Source organism: Andrena cerasifolii, chromosome 15 (assembly GCF_050908995.1).
Source record: "Andrena cerasifolii isolate SP2316 chromosome 15, iyAndCera1_principal, whole genome shotgun sequence".
NCBI lineage: Eukaryota > Metazoa > Arthropoda > Insecta > Hymenoptera > Andrenidae > Andrena > Andrena cerasifolii.
In genome coordinates this window covers 2,680,010-2,696,513 of record NC_135132.1, presented here as the reverse complement: position 1 = coordinate 2,696,513, position 16,504 = coordinate 2,680,010, and the positions used below count along the sequence as shown (strand labels likewise).

Genomic DNA, 16,504 nt, shown 5'->3' with positions numbered 1-16,504 from the left:
TTAAAAGCCAAAACTAAAGATTAATGTAAAACTAACCACGACTACATAACACTTTATTGTGGAATGGATGAAGGAACTGTCGCGGGAAGGAAATTCCCGCCAAGGTGGTAGAAACGTAGTTACGCTTGAAGATAAAAAGAAGCCGATCTGCCGCAAGACGTGGCAACACCGCGTACCAGTGGTTCCTTCTTAAGCCACGCTCCGTCCGAGGGACCCGCCTTAGGTCTCAACTCTCGAAAATCAAACTATAGCTTAATACTCGGCTTCGCCCGAAATTTATACTGCATTCCACTTAAGAGTAGACTCGTGCCGCGCAGGGATATACAGGGTCAGCGTTTTACCCTACAACCCGCGCTCGCGCGAACTTGTAAAAATGGCGACAGCGCTTCACGGACGCATTCCACTACAACCATGCACCTGCTCAGCGAAGAGAAATTCTGAATAGCTCTTTGCGACGTTAATTTGAAAGAGACCATCCCAAAATTCTCGAAGCTCGGGCATCACTGCTGTCCAGTGGTCGCCGGCAGCTCTCCGGACGCCGGGACGGTGCATGGTTGTAGTGGAATGCGTCCGTGAGGCGCTGTTGCCATTTTACCTGTTCGCGCGAGCGCGGGTTGCAGGATAAAATGCTGACCTTGTACTGTTGATTCGTAGGAAACCGGCAGGGAAAGCGCTACAACCAATCGCATGTATCAGATCTGTGGGAGCTGCGCAGATCGGTCGCAAATCGGTAGGGGCGTAAGTCAAAAACTTTTAACAAAAATTATTTTTTATTTTTTTTTTTAAATAGTCATATTCATTTAGATTAGCCTGGCATAATGAGCTGAGATGCATTTCGTGACCCCAGAGTTTACACGTCGAAAGTTTTTACGCGACAGACAAATGCACGAACATATAAATTTTCTGATTTATAGTATAATGTACTCTGTTCGGAATAATAGAAAGATAATAGAAAGTTTGAATAGTAGAAGGGTTTCATAATACAATAATCAAATGATGGAGGTTCAGGTAATAGAAAACTCCAATATACTAGAACATTCCGATAAGTAGTGTTCGAACGGTGGGGATTCGAATAATACAGATTCCATCATACTTCATATAAGTAATTGTTAAACCTGCGAAAATACCATGTAAACACCAAGGCAGTTTTTAAAAGGAATTATAAAACATTGTCAATGTAATCATTAATTAATTTTATTCCACCTATTTATACATCTTTTTTCTATTTCTGGTTTCCCTGCGGAGGAAATTACGGAGATCAATAACTTAAAAATATCGCGTTTACGGATTCTCATCTGGGACGTTCAATTCCTCCATTTTCTTGTGGAAAATAACGACATCCTTGACGTACGTGTTGGGCCCAAGAAGGTGCTTTGAGTCGAATGGCCTGTCCAAGGGGAATCCCAAGGAACGTCCATCGTGGAACACACGACCCCAGACAGGAGAATCGATTACCTTGGACTTCATTGGTTCAACCGGCGAAACCATGACGAAAAGCCTGTACTCCATACCTGACCTTTTGCCCTTGGGCAAGACAAGTCTTTCAGGGAAACCGTACGGATTTTCAGAAACGATCATGGTGTCAGAATCGTTTAATCTCTTCATAACCTTATTGTAGAAGTCGTTGCTGGAATCTTGGTCTCGTGCGACGTATACAGATTCGCGGTTGCTTCTTTCGATATTGTTGAGTCCAATTTTCACTGAAATAAAATTAATAATTGGAGAAATAATGTTTCTGGTAAGATTGTTCAATCGAAAGTGTGTTTTCCGCTAAACGTATGTTTAAATTGATTACTTAATTCCTGCTGTTTGGTGCTTAAACACCAAACTATCATTGCACGAGTATCTCCTCATCTTTCCGTTGACATTTATATTGATATATCCTATTACTCAGCTAATGCGCGTCTTATTTCATCGTCCTACATATTTTCTTCAATATCTATTTATTACTACAGCCCCTTTCCCTCTATAATACTATTCCGCCTTTGGCGGAAGTATCAGATCCTTCATCCTCTTTCGCTGTACCTAGTACCCCACTCACTCTTACAAAATTAAACCCCAAATATAGTTTTAATTCTAAGTAGTCTCAGTTTTAAATTAGTTTTTACTTATTACATTAGCTTATCCTTGTGGACAGGTTCAGATACAGCGTTTTTTCTGTACTCAGCTAATGCTAACGCGTTACTACTACTGGTATCGTTATGCTGAGTTTACACCTGACGAGTGTTCGGCCGAGTGAGCTCACTGGTCCGAGCACTCACCCAGTCTGAACGCAGGTTCTAGCACTCGGCTGAGTAGTCCGGCAGGCAAATCGGCCAAGATTTTCACTCGGCCGAGTAGCAGACCAAGTGACTCGGCCGAGTAGCAGACCAAGTGACTCGGCCGAGTAGCAGACCAAGTGACTCGGCCGAGTAGCAGACCAAGTGACTCGGCCGAGTAGCAGACCAAGTGACTCGGCCGAGTAGCAGACCAAGTGACTCGGCCGAGTAGCAGACCAAGTGACTCGGCCGAGTCAGGAGTCAGGTGTAAACCCAGCTTTAATATTATTCATATTATCGTTCTTACTATTACCCCCATAATCTTCAATGTCATCATTATTATTATTACAGTAGTGTCTCGAAAGGAGGCCCGGGTTGCTGGCTCGAAATAAGGCGATCACTATCACCTCCCTATTCTAGGCGATAAGGCAATGAAGGCAAGCAGAAATGATTCGAACCGTGACCTTCTTTCGAGAGAAATCTCTATTTAGAATAGTAAAAATAAATTGAACAAGTATATACGTACGTTCAACGACCCACTGGTCTACTATAACGAAGTTCATGTAGTTGTTCTCGAAATCAAGTTCCTGCCCGTGACTATCGGTTTTCGGTCCCAAGAATATACGGACTATCGACTTTGTGAGGTGGCTACTGCTCACAGAGATGTGATAGGTGTACGGTTTGTGGTTCAGTCGGTACTGCCGGGCCATAATAAGCTTAGTCTGGTCATCTTTCTCACTGCGAATCGACACTCCGTTGTTCAGCATCGAGTCAAAGTAGTCAAAGTACGTCGTCAGTTTGTCCACAGTTACGGACTTGATCTTCACACCAGGGAAACGCAGCTCGCTTTCCGTGTACGGCGGACTAGTCTCCTTAAACCTGCAGACAGATGTTATCGTTACCGCTGTAACTTTTGGATGTTCCTTCTGATTCTAAGATTATTCAACGAGGCACGAGATATAATTTCTTGAAGTTTGACAAGCCCCTAGTTTTTACGTCTGCAGATGTTTTAACAAAAATATACAGGATCTAATCCAGAACGAAGCAAGCTGTTTATTAATTTGAAAAGAAACGTAAGAGATGTACAATAGGCTGGGCCGAAAACGAACAAAAATAATTTTTTTAAATCCGACTGGACAGAGTGGAAAAAAAATGTGTGAAGTATGTCAAAAAGCTCGCTGATTTTTTTTTATAATTTTAAAACTATATTTAGCTGCGCCCGGGTCAAAGGGGTGCCTTGTAAGGGTTTAAGCATCGACGCTATCGGCTATGTAGTAATACACATTCCTTTGGTACCGGGGCGCGGTGAGACATTGAGATAATGCTTTTGGTGACTTACTAGCTTGGTAGGAACCGATTGCGCCTTATGATCTACAAAAACTATTCATTTGAAAAGACGGTATCTTCGACCCCCTGGGGCGCGGTTAAATACAGTTTTAAAATTAAAAAAAAAATCAGTGAACTTTTTGACAACCTTACACCTTTTTATCACTATGTCAAGTCAGATTTAACAAAAACAAAATCGCACGTTCTCGACCCTTTAGGGACCAAGAGGCGCGGCTAATCCTGTTTTTTTTTTAATAAAAAAATCTAATTTCTTTTTGTGCAGAGCTACAACTTTTTTTGACTATGACAGGGAAAGAATAAAAAAGATTTTTCGGCCCAGCCTAATGTACAACCCAAGAAGAATTAAGGAAAACTAGAATTCTGAATTATATGGGTTCTCTAAGAAACTAAGTGGCCCATGTCAGAGCAATGATCAATTAATTAACCGATGCCCCACGGATACAGGGTCGATTTTGACCCATAATAAAATTCGCTGATGCACATCTCAAAAGTCACGTCAGATATCGATCCTGTTATTAGGAATCCAGAATTCTTTGCTTTCTTACAGAGCCCGCCAGAAAGAAAGATTCCAGACGAAAGAAAAGGAATTATAAAATTAATGATTATTCAAAGAAAAGTAATGCTATGTACCTACATACACCAGGGAATGGAAATTGCGTAAGTAGATATAAATCCGAGAAAATTAAATAGAATGATACAAACCTCAGGTAGTAAGAGACGAGGTGCTTGTACATGCTGTAGAAAACGGGATCTCTCAAGCTGGTACTATACATTTCAAGCGCGCTGGGTACTGTATGGTATACGTCATTGGTCTCCAAACCGAATCCTAAGACCTTCTTGCAGAGTTTATCTATGCTTCCGTAGTATCTCTTGTTAACTGTGTCTGCGTTACCCTGCACGATGTTACCCAAGATGTTCAGTCCATATTCTCCGAAGATGTTGATGTGGGTGTTCTGCTTGCTCTCAATGTAACTGAGGTCGATTGCGTTCGAGATTCTGCTGTGGAGATCCTCAAGCATCTGTAATAGATTCAAGGAGAATTGGACATTTGCAACATATTTCTTACGTTGTAAATTCAATAGGATTTATAAATATTTATAAATCATGGCACGCGAACATAGGTCATCTTTTTCGAGGTATCCGTCTTTTTCTACGGTAGGTATTAATATATTAGTTTCGAATCCTCTGGATTATTATTTTAAATAAGAAAAAATGAATTGTAATTAATTGAAAATGTGTTGAAATTAATTGAATTTGTTCCTTTTCTTATTCCTTCATAGCTTGGTGGTGTTATTTTTTTAAAACGATTTACTACGTAATATTAGAGGAAATTATAAGTAGCATACCAACTATATAGGTACAAACAAGAAACTATAGTCATCACCGTATTCACTCATTATTTTTAACTCTCAATTTTTTTCGAAAAATGTTTTCTTTCAGTGGGGTATATCACTGCAGCCGACTGATTAATTTACTTACTTATTGATTTCTAATATATAATGATTATTGAACTATTAAAACTCTACAATATCTATATATATTCCTGTATGTATTGTATGTAGCACAAACTGCGGTTGGGACTACTAGAATAATTCAGTATTCGAATACTTCATATAAGTACTTGAATATTACGAATATTTCTGGCAGTGTTCGAATATTCAAATATAAAAGATGTTAGTTTGATGACACAGTTCTGTATTTAAAACTGAGTAGCTTTTGACCTAAACTTTTTTCGAATCGACGAATATTTTGGCCGATGAACTTGAGAGGTGTTGTACCCGCTTAAGTCATTTATTAGTAAAAACACAAGAAATGCGTTTCTAATATTATTTAATAGTCTACAAATTAATGCCCACTTGAGTGAAAAAAAAATCTATTTCTGGGGATGTTCCGTTGTAAGTACACAACTATTCACATGTAGTACCGGAATATTTAAAAAATCGGATGATATTCAACAATTCCAATACGCCAGGCCTGCGCTTTAGGGTGCAAATACCTCCTCAAGTTATGGGACCTGGGCAGCAGCCGAGCGCGGAACTGTTACGTTGCTAACCGCAGCATGGGCTGCGGGAGAACTGCAGGACTGTGCGTGCGTCCATACTGACATCTAGTATAGCCGTCTTGGCCCAAAAGGGGCGCGCTCTTCCTCAGGCTTTCGCCTATACGAGCATTTGGCTTGCAAGGTGGTGTGAGCAAAATTTAACAGTCGTCACGGTCCGCTGCCAAGGGAAATTCGGCGTAGATGTTCTGTCGAAATGGTGCTTGGAAAAACCCTGCCCTCATCCGCTAGGAATCACTGGGCAAGTTGGATCTACCCCGAAGGGCGGCGGCTCGTTTAGTCAGCTGTCCAGTGGGGACCACGAGGAGGTAGAGCCGCCAGCGCAAGCTCGATCCCGGCAGGATGGCTTTCGCCGATAACGCCCCACCCACCACAGTGCCTGGGCACTGCCTGCATTGGGGGTCGGGGCGCGTCCATACTGACTCGTACCATGAGTCTATATAGCTGGGTCTCACGCGTATGGGCGCGCACACACAATTGCAGTACAGTAATCGCCCGTTATGAGTCCGTCGAACGGGGCTAGCGGCGGACTCATAGTCTGTGATGCCAGATCGGGGACGGGTTCCCCAGAGAATTTCCCCCACCTCGCGCATACCACGCTGGAGCAGCGCGTCCGTGAGCTCGGCGCTTCGGAGTCCAACTCACGGACATGCAGCTCCGGCGTAGTGTGCGCGAGGTAGGGGAAATTCTCGAGGGAACCCGTCCCCGATCTGGCATCACAGCTCATAGTGGCTTGCGGACATGGTTCCGCGCGGCCAGTGGCGCGAGTGAGAGAACCGGACAACGAGCGAGAGGACACGAAGGGTGTGTTCCGTTTCGCGCATTGACTGCATAGACTGCAGGCAATGGTGATTGGTGGTACATAAGGTGAGTGTATAGACTGCATAACCTGATTGGAGTATTCGAATTCGAACAACTACGCATGCGCTCATTATGTGCATTGGCTGCCTATGGTTTGATTTTCTGTAGTTGCTGCACGCATCATGCGCTAGAAGTTGGAGGATTCTAGGGAATACTACGAATTAGGTTATGCAGTCTATTCACTCACTGTATGAACTACCAATCACCATTGCCTGCAGTCTATGCGCAGTATGCGCGAATCGGAACACACCCGAAAGCGTCGACACGAAGTTGCCGTCGGGTACGAAAGAGAGAAAGCACGATACTTTGTCTCGCTCCGTCTTTCAGCTAGAGCTTGAGCTCGACCCGCGTGCGGGCCCATACAGCTGAAAGACGGAGCGAGACAAAGTATCGTGCTTTCTCTCTTTCGTACCCGACGGCAACTTCGTGTCGACGCTTTCGTGTCCTCCCGCTCCTTGTCCGGTTCTCTCACTCTCGTCCGCAGGCTTCCAAGAAATGGTGGGGATAGTCGCCGGACTCTCAACGGGCGGAAAAACGGACTCATAACGGGTACACCCAAAACCCACGCAACGGTTAACAAGGTAATAGTTCAGCCCTCGGCTGTTGCCCGGGTCCCAGGACTTGAGGAGGTATTTGCACCCTAAAGGGCAGGCCTGCAATACACAAATATTTGAGTACACCCCTAATTCGAAAATAATATTCGAATTCTATGCAATGCATATTCGAATACTTGGACTGTTCGGATATTCGAATAGAGAATACTTCGACAAATAGTCCTTTTCCTAGTGTAAACTAAGCCACTTAAGATTAAAGTTTTAGTTCCCAGGACAAACTATCTATTTCGACCTAATTCCGACAGCTTCGTATTGTTTTTTTTTTTTTTTTAATTAACTTAAACCACTCACCAAAACGTATTTCTGCATATGGAGAGGTATGAGGGCACCAGTTTCTCTGTGGGGGAGGGGAAGTCCATTGCGATGGTGCATTGCGGGGTAGTATCCAGTGGTAATAGGCTTGTTCAAGCTCACGTACTCAATTTCGCCCATGTCATTTGAAAGCCTCTCCAGATAATATCTGAAATGGATTAAAATTTAATTTTATTTTTCTTGTTCTTATTTTTCATTTCAGTTTGTGATAATTGGGGACTAGATTCGTAGTCGTACAATCGGTAAGTCGGTCGATGTTTTCAGGAAAACTGACTTACGCCCAATTATAAGTCACGTAACTCTACGGAAACTATTCTATCAAGGAAAAAATGTTTCAAACAAAAGATGCGTGATGGATCTTTTTGTTTTACCTCTTTATCGAGTTATGAAGATTTCTTGTAGCTTTCTAAGTGAACTATCTACCCTCTTACTATTGAATTCTATGGTAAAAATTAATAGTTAATGAAGAATTCGTGAAGTAACTATCTTTAATTATGTTCGAATATCTGTGACTGAAGGCGAGTAAGCACAGTGACATTGATAGATCTGTGAAACAAATGAAAATAACTGATAAATAACTGTTGACGAAACTTGAAGCTGAAGGACACTACGTTTCACACGGAAGCCCCAACTAATTACAACCTGAGACGTGAAACCTAATGTGCAATTATGATCAAGTAGTAATTATAATCTAGTAGTAATTCCCTAATTAATAAATTCGATTAGTGTGTAAATTTTGTGGCTAAGTCATTAATTCCCTTTTCCTAGCGGAAACTACTTAAATAATAGGTACCTACGTAATAATGCATCATGTGGTGCTATGACTTCGTAAGTACTTACATACAATGTTACTTACTAAATGATATAACTCACTCCAAAATGACCAAAAATCTTATTTCTTTAATTGAATCGAAACTACAAACATTCGAATTCAATGTTTTACAGGGATTAAGTTGCTTTACAAAAAGTATCTTTCAAATGACCTCCATTTTTCACAATGCACTGTTGAAACCACTTAACAAAGTTATTAAATCCTGAAATGTTTCTTACAAGATCCCAAAATTTCTTGATGTAAGCACTTGGTTCTCGAATGGCGTTAATTTATTTATGTAATAAACGGGATGAGTCACATTAATGTAGGTTAGGGTGTCTCTTATTTACTCTTGGTAATTTTTTTTTCAAGATTATCTTCGGAGCACCCTCAAGAATAGTTCCGAATAATTAAAAAAATCCGTCTAAAGTTTGAGCTCAATCGGATAACGGGAAAGGGTGCCCTTGGGCCCTTAAACATTTAAATCAGTATTTAACAGCTCGCGAAGTCGATTTTATATAATATCCTCCAAGTTATTGATTAAGTAAAAAAATATGTTAAACAAAAGTTGTAGATCCGGATAACGAGCATCTTTTATGTTCTATTACTTTTTCTCGTGCGACAGACGGTTTTCGAAAAAAGTCCGAAAAACTAAAAAGAAAACATTTTTTCCCTCAAATTTTGAACGTTTAAATGCTTCTAGAACACCTTTTATTTATGAAGGCAAACAAAAAAATGAAATTTTTATTTCCGACGACTATTTTTTAAAGTCAAAAAGCGAAGGAAAAGAAGGAGAAATCGACTGCGATCTGCTGGGTCTGGTTGGTATGGAGGGGGGCCGTCCGAGGGGGGTCTCTTTCCTCGCTCGATAAAACAGATTCCTTCATCTACAAGTCACTCCACGCCAAATCGATCACATTATTAGAGACTTTGATCAGAATGCAATATGTATTTTGTGAACCACGTGAAATTATGGAAAGGTTTGAGTCATTTATTTAACGGGTTTTGAACTTGGTTACAAAATATAGGACTTTGAATTGTGCAATTTCTGCCTATGTTTGTGAAAAGATGCTGTACTTACGAATTTCTATCTCGAAAACTATCAACAGCACTGTGTTAATCTGTCAGAATAAAGTTTTGAAATTGTAAAACTATTTCTCAATTCAACAGGAATTCGTTCCTTTAAACATTGCTTAAAAGTATTATTCTAGGATAACACCATTAAAATTAACGCCGCAGTTATATAGTCGTCTCTTGCTCAGTTATTACGGGCAGCTGACCATATAACTCGCATCTCATATTATTTGAATAAAGTCTACAAACAATGTCGACAGAGCAAAATATTTTTACCTGAAACGGGGCCAAGAGTGGGTTAATGAAACTCTTCATCGGTTAATAACAGCTCATGCTGACGTTAATTTTCAAAATTCCATGCTCGAAAGCAGAATATTTCGTCCGTGAAATTTGCAAAATAAAACATTGGTTATAATTTTCAAAATTACAAAATTAATTTTTCAATATAAAAAAAAGAGTATTAGAATAGCCCGCACTTTCCAGATTAAAATGAAAAGGAATGAATTCAATGAGATAAATAGTTTCCGAGATAAAAATTCACAAGTACATCTCGGTTTCATGAAAATAGCCAAAAATTGAACAAATTCAAAACCAGCAAAGTGATCGATTTGCCGTGGAATGACGCTAAATAGAATAAGAATCCTATGAGCCTGCATTCCTCGACTTGTCCGCCATTCATTCCGCATGGCGCGTGCCGCAATAGCCAATAAGATTCGACATTCTGTCAAATCTCTATGGGAAGAACGTTGGGTGCGCCCTCTGGAAGAGGATAGCAATATACACCCGACAAGGACAACGATTACTCTGGGCCCACAGCTAATTAGTCGAAAGTCATTGTCCAAGGCGCAGGGAGCCGCGTAGGGGAAGCGCCAATCGCGAGCCTGGAGTAGCGGCAACGTCGCAAATTCTGGCCGCGGTCCCAAGTAGCCTTCTTTCGTTAATTCGACTATAAGGGCGGAGCTTCTGAGTGCTATCCCCAGGGGCGGCTTTAGCATACTTCGCACCCCGGGCAAGATTATCATGCCCCCCCCCCAAGGGCACGAAAATCAAGTAGCAGAACGGATATAAAGGAATAAACGCATATAGTGGCGCCCCTACAAATTTGGCGCCCCGGGCGGCCGCCCTGCCTACCCCCCCCCCCCCAAAGCCGGCCCTGGCTATTCCCCTACTTCTTCTGTTTTTTCCGCGGCGAATGAGACAAAAGCAAACGCTCATAGACAAGAAAAGCAAGCCGAAAAGACTCGTCACCTTCCTTCGAGATAATTCTAGCATGCAGTTCTTTTGGAAACATTGTTTTCTTACATTTTTCTGTAATGTTATCTAGTATGATGAAATAAAAGTGTGAACAAAGGTTCATAATACAACGTACCTTGCCAAAAGTTGCTTGTGCATGAAGAAATAGTATTCACCACGGCTTTCGTATAGTACGTAGTACTTCACGCTTGACATGAAAGGTGGGTAAACATGGTTCGCTAAGAAGTAGAAAGCATTCAGACCAACGTCTTCGGTGAAGTAGCGCAGTTTCTGTTCGGGTGTATCTTCTCTGTCCATGTACCACGTGCTGTGGTTAGCTGGGATTACGAAATACTCGGTCCCACCCACGGTCTTCTTCATACCTGTACCTGATTAAATTCACACAATCTTTACATAAACAATCTCGCTATTAAGTAGGTATAGGTACATTCATATCTTCGAATATTAAACAGACTACACTGTTTGTTAAACTTATGAATTGCATTACTCGCAAACATCCATGTCCGCAAACATGTTTTTATTATTATCACTTCTCTTCCTTGTCGATTCCTCTTAGTCACGTCAAGTGAAGTAATGTAAAAGAATTCGATGCATAGGAGAACAGGAAGAACATTCTATATGTATATTTCATGAAATGTTAGATAAATAAAATAGAGTTTCATCATGTATTAATTTTGGTAGCGTTTAGCACACCATGACATGTAAAGAGCCGCCATCATGACTGATATGATGTGGTTTTATTCATAAAGTTTTACTTGGTTGTCTAATAATGCTTTATACATAGGTACAATATATGAAATTCCCCATGTGGTTTCTTCTGCACCTATTTCTATCATCAGCTCTTTTTAAATACCTAGTAAAAGTTTACCCTATCATAGTAATTGAGAAATTTTTGCTATTGTGCTTGAGTTGTCAGGAGAAATGAACAAGGAAAGCAAGTGCTTGAGATTGACATAGGTAGGAATAGCTGACGTCATTCCTACGTGTGTGGGAGCCACGGAAAAAGAGAGCGCGCCGGGAAGCGAACTCGAAGTCCGGGCTCCCCCTCATTCTACGGGGGTTCCTGATCCCACAAATATATATGTTAAATAGTGGGAATATATTTTTCCAAGTGATTGGAAGGCATACTGCTTTTTCTCTTGGCCTTAAAGCCCAAGGAGTGACACATATGTACCAGTACGTATACATATATGTATGTACATACAGGGACTCAGTATTAGCAGAAAGGTGGACTAAACCATAGACCACAATGGCCGTTATTTGGAAGACTAGAATGCATCCTATGATTTTTATAGATCAAAGAGTTCTGGTAAACACGCATGAACTGAGAAAAACCCGCGACTCATTTCAAATCCCTGTAGTACGATAGTATTCGACTTTCTATGGTTGCTTACCATCCGCTAGACGGACTAGACGCACAGTGGGGATCAACGTTTGTACTTATAACTGTGTATCATTCTACTTGTGTTTCTGCTTAAACAACGAATTTTTTATTATGCACGTGTCTTCCTTTTACTTAGAAGAAGCATAATTCGATCTTTTTCACAAAACTATCTTCCACCACTAATTCTTAAATGTCCCTGAAGGATTCCATCTTTCATTCTCCACGCATTACTACGACTATTCCATACTCGATTTTAAGGCAAAGCAATGTACAAAAATATTAAAAATTTGAATGATATATTCTACCTGTCATTTAAGAAGGAACCTGCCGACCGACGAGTTTAGACTAGTTCTGCGCAGGTTCACGCCCATTGGTGCCGGGAGAAGGCACTATTGGCTGTACCCCCACCAACGCTTTTTCGGAGACAATGAGCTCATTCTACATTAGGTCTGGGAATATTCGAATAATTTAATATTCGGATATTTTACAAGTATTCGAATGCTACGAATAAACTTCCAATATTTGAGTATTCGAATGTTATTATTCGAATACTATTCGAATACTGATGTATTCGAATAGTATGGTGTGAAGTGGGTCAAAATTAGCTCACAAGATTTCACCCTGACAAATGAACCTAAAGAACTTGATTTATAATTCACACCATACTATTCGAATACATCAGTATTCGAATACTTAAATATTCGAATAGTATTCGAATACTTGGATATTCGAATTATATTCGAATACTTAAATATTCGAATAGTATTCGTATACTTAAATATTCGAATAGTATTCGTATACTTAAATATTCGAATAGTATTGGTATACTTAAATATTCGAATAGTATTGGTATACTTAAATATTCGAATAGTATTCGTATACTTAAATATACGAATAGTATTGGTATACTTAAATATTCGAATAGTATTCGAATACTTAAATATTCGAATAGTATTCGAATACTTAAATATTCGAATAGTATTCGAATTATATTCGAATACTTAAATATTCGAATAGTATTCGTATACTTAAATATTCGAATAGTATTCGTATACTTAAATATTCGAATAGTATTCGTATACTTAAATATTCGAATAGTATTCGAATACTTAAATATTCGAATAGTATTGGTATACTTAAATATTCGAATAGTATTCGAATACTTAAATATTCGAATAGTATTCGAATACTTAAATATTCGAATAGTATTCGAATACTTGAATATTCGAATTATATTCGAATACTTAAATATTCGAATAGTATTCGTATACTTAAATATTCGAATAGTATTCGAATACTTAAATATTCGAATAGTATTCGAATACTTAAATATTCGAATTATATTCGCCAAATAATTGAGGAACTGAAGTATTCGAATATTCGAATACCGAAAAATTCGACAAATAGTCCCAGCCCTATTCTACATGCGCGAAACGGGTTCCTTCTTAAATGACAGGGAGAATAGGTACATAATGACAATTCATCGATGCCTAACCCAAGTAAACAACATGCCCATGGCAACACTTTTACCAATTGTAAGTAGAACAGTTGGAGTCTACTCGATGGACATAAATTGTATCCTCTCACTAACCTTCGTCGCCCATCGCGATGTCGTAAGCCTTTTGCAGAACATCTTCGTTGAAAAAGTAGTTTGGCATCACCTCGTATAATGGCGGCAGTTTGAGGAACCAGGTGTCAGAACGATGGAGTATGGCAACGCTCAAAGAGTAGATGTACATTAGCTCGTTCACGTTTACTCTAGCCCAGGCAGCCGTATTGTGGAAGGTTTCAAAGTCCCGCGCGCTGAAAAGGACACTGAAGAGTAACTCTGCTTGATGGAGCAAGGCGGGGTTCGTGACGGTGAAAAGTTGACCCCGCGGCAGCAGTCCTTGCTCCCAACTTTCTAGAAATTCGTTGACGGCATCCTGGAATTAATTATTCATTCTTGTCATAAAAGAAGAAGGTTACACGGAATAAATATTTTTTTAAAAATATATTCGTGCGACGTAACGTAATATACAGGGTGGACCAATATGAATTACCACGTTGAATGTCTCTGGAACTATGTGAGTAAGAGCAAAATGTCTTATAAGTGCCTCCACTTGCAAAAAAATCGTTATCGCCATACGATGGCCTCTTCTATTCCAAACAACTTTTATTCGAAAAAATTTTCTCTTAGCTTTACTTCTCTCTACAAGACGCCGAGGATATTTCAGGTGGTAATTCTTATTGGTCCATCCTATACAGGGTGTCCCAAAATTCAGAGACTTTCCGAAACATGCAATATGCTGTTACAAAATGGCATCGAAAAGTCCTTTACCGTTTTGAGGTCAGAGGCTTTGTTCTCGAGATATTAACAGATGAATAATAGCGGTGGAACTTCCGGGCCGCGCAGTTCTAAGCCAAGACAGCTGAGCGCTGTAGTAGACTCGCGCTCCGATTGGTCGGGTATTTTTTGTTAATATCTCGTTAACAAAGCCTCGGCGAACATTTTCGCTAAGGAAAAAGTGGCTTCAAATCACCCCACGAGTTAGCCCTTTCAAGGACCTGCAATATTTTTGGAACACCCTGTATACCTTGAGTTATATATTTTTAGTTAGTCTTTCGTAATTATCTACCGAAGAAATGCTTGAAGAAATTTTGCTAGAAGAATGAAACAACAGGTACAAGCCCAAATTTCATAGAAAATTATTTAAATCTCTGCATAATAGATTAAAGCTTTTAATAAAATCGCAGGAGTATTAGAAGAATACGGACTTATCGTAACTGCGTTTGTATAAATTAAATATTAAATTTGGACGAATATTTTTTTGCACGGTCTCTGTTACTTCCACGTATAATAATACTCGTTTAAATAAACTGCTTTCCAATTGAGTGCACCTAAAATAAAAGTATATTAATCAAGGTTCATATTAATGTGAATTATAGCGAATTCGGTATCTCGCTCTGTGCTGGTAGCAGAAAATGACTTGGATTGGGTGATTCTTATAGAGCTATCTTCGCCTCTGTCAGGAACACCTAATCCAACTTATTTTCTGGCATCAGCACAGAGTCAGTGCGTGATACCGAATTCGTTATTAGAATTGTGAATTCTTACTTCGAAGTCGATTTAATATGTTACATACAGGGTGAACGGATACTTTTGTGAGCAACCGTATATCAACTTCATTAAATCTGAATATTAATATTAAATTCTAATAGGCGTTTTAGAAAGTCAAAGGTCGAAGTACCTTGTCGTTGTAGCTGTTAATATGATCGGCGATGTTAAACTCGCGCGCCTTCTGGTAAAGTTCCGCATTGTACACGGTAGGCTGGTCCACGTGCCAGAAAAGCTCGTAAATGGCTTTCTGTTTCTTGAGGTAAGTCCCATCGTCATCCGGAGGAAGCTGTACGGCCTGCGCCAGTACGAAGAGACCGGCTAAAACGCACAGAATGGACTTCATTTTCCCGATTATCGGCCAACCAAAGTTAGCGCAGCTAGAGACTTTTGCCGGTTTATATACCAAGCCGAAATGGCACGGTTCTCGATAACAGGTCGATAATGTATCGGGTCGATTTGAAACACGGTCGCCGAGGATGGTCAATCATCTTATCTCGTTTTCGTGGTCATGTCGCAATTCGATTGATTCGATCAACAGAATTTTGTAACATCACGTCGCGGTCAGCGAGACCAATCGTTGAGGAGTTTCATCTTAATCGAGGTTGGTGAGCGACAAACGTACAGGAGTTTTCTTCCGACCGAGATTCGAGAGAGGATTTCTCTCAGAATTACGGTCGACCCAAAGTCTGGTGAGGTAGAAATACTGTCAACCAGAATTGACCACTTTATGAGAAATAAGTAAAAAATAGAAATACGCTCGATTAAAATTTGTGAAACACTTTGCTGCTATCCTGGTCACGACTCGCAAATCGTGACTTAAAATTATTTGGGACGAATTCCGCACTCGCCTAAATCGCCCGCATGGTGGCAACATGTAATGAAGATCACGGGCGTGGCGGGCGTAAGTGGAATTCGCCCTTAATTATTTACTCTCGCGTAATGAAATTGGAGCAGCACGTGGTAGATGAATAAAGTGCGTGGTATTAATAATAATAATTATTCGACTTTATTATGCCATATAACAAATATAATTTAAAAAAAAGAGCAGAAAATCAGCGGGGAAATAAAAAGAATGAAAAAGAAACAAAGGAGGAGAAGGAAGATGTAATAAATTAACAAGGTCATAAGCAGTGTGGCGTAAAGGATGAAATCACCGAAGAGAAATTAAGCTTTCTGAAGGCTAAACCCCGAATGTGATACTAAAGTGTCATATGATTAATTCATTTTGGTTATGTTGGGGTTAAATTATTGGAAATGTAATAGCCTAAATTAATTAAGGATACCCTCCCATCGAATCACTCCAGAAATTCGTCATTGTTATGATTTTATTTAAAAGATGTCGCAGGGTCAAAAAACTTTTTGGGCTGTATTTGTACATCTAGGTACCCTTAAGCTCTCAGATGAAGAGGAATGAATGGAGAAAAGTTAAA

The 16,504-nt window shown here is 40.0% G+C and overlaps 1 protein-coding gene across 1 annotated transcript; it reads right to left on the bottom strand.

Moving 5' to 3' along the window:
- Positions 1 to 1,190: 1,190 nt before the first annotated feature.
- Positions 1,191 to 15,417, bottom strand: Hex70b (hexamerin 70b). Its single transcript, XM_076828210.1, has 7 exons — positions 15,205 to 15,417; positions 13,566 to 13,899; positions 10,706 to 10,958; positions 7,431 to 7,599; positions 4,308 to 4,624; positions 2,785 to 3,137; positions 1,191 to 1,700 (listed from the first exon to the last, which is right to left on the bottom strand). Exons 1-7 carry the CDS (start codon positions 15,415 to 15,417, stop codon positions 1,282 to 1,284), a joined length of 2,058 nt encoding a protein of 685 aa, XP_076684325.1. The 3' UTR covers positions 1,191 to 1,281.
- Positions 15,418 to 16,504: the final 1,087 nt, after the last annotated feature.

Coding starts and splice junctions, on each gene's coding strand:
- Hex70b (XM_076828210.1), bottom strand. CDS start 15,417: ATGAAGTCCATTCTGTGCGTTTTAGCCGGTCTCTTCGTACTGGCGCAG. Junction 13,900..15,204: donor TTAACAGCTACAACGACAAG/GTACTTCGACCT, acceptor AATTAATTCCAG/GATGCCGTCAACGAATTTCT. Junction 1,701..2,784: donor AGACCAGTGGGTCGTTGAAC/GTACGTATATAC, acceptor ATTTTATTTCAG/TGAAAATTGGACTCAACAAT.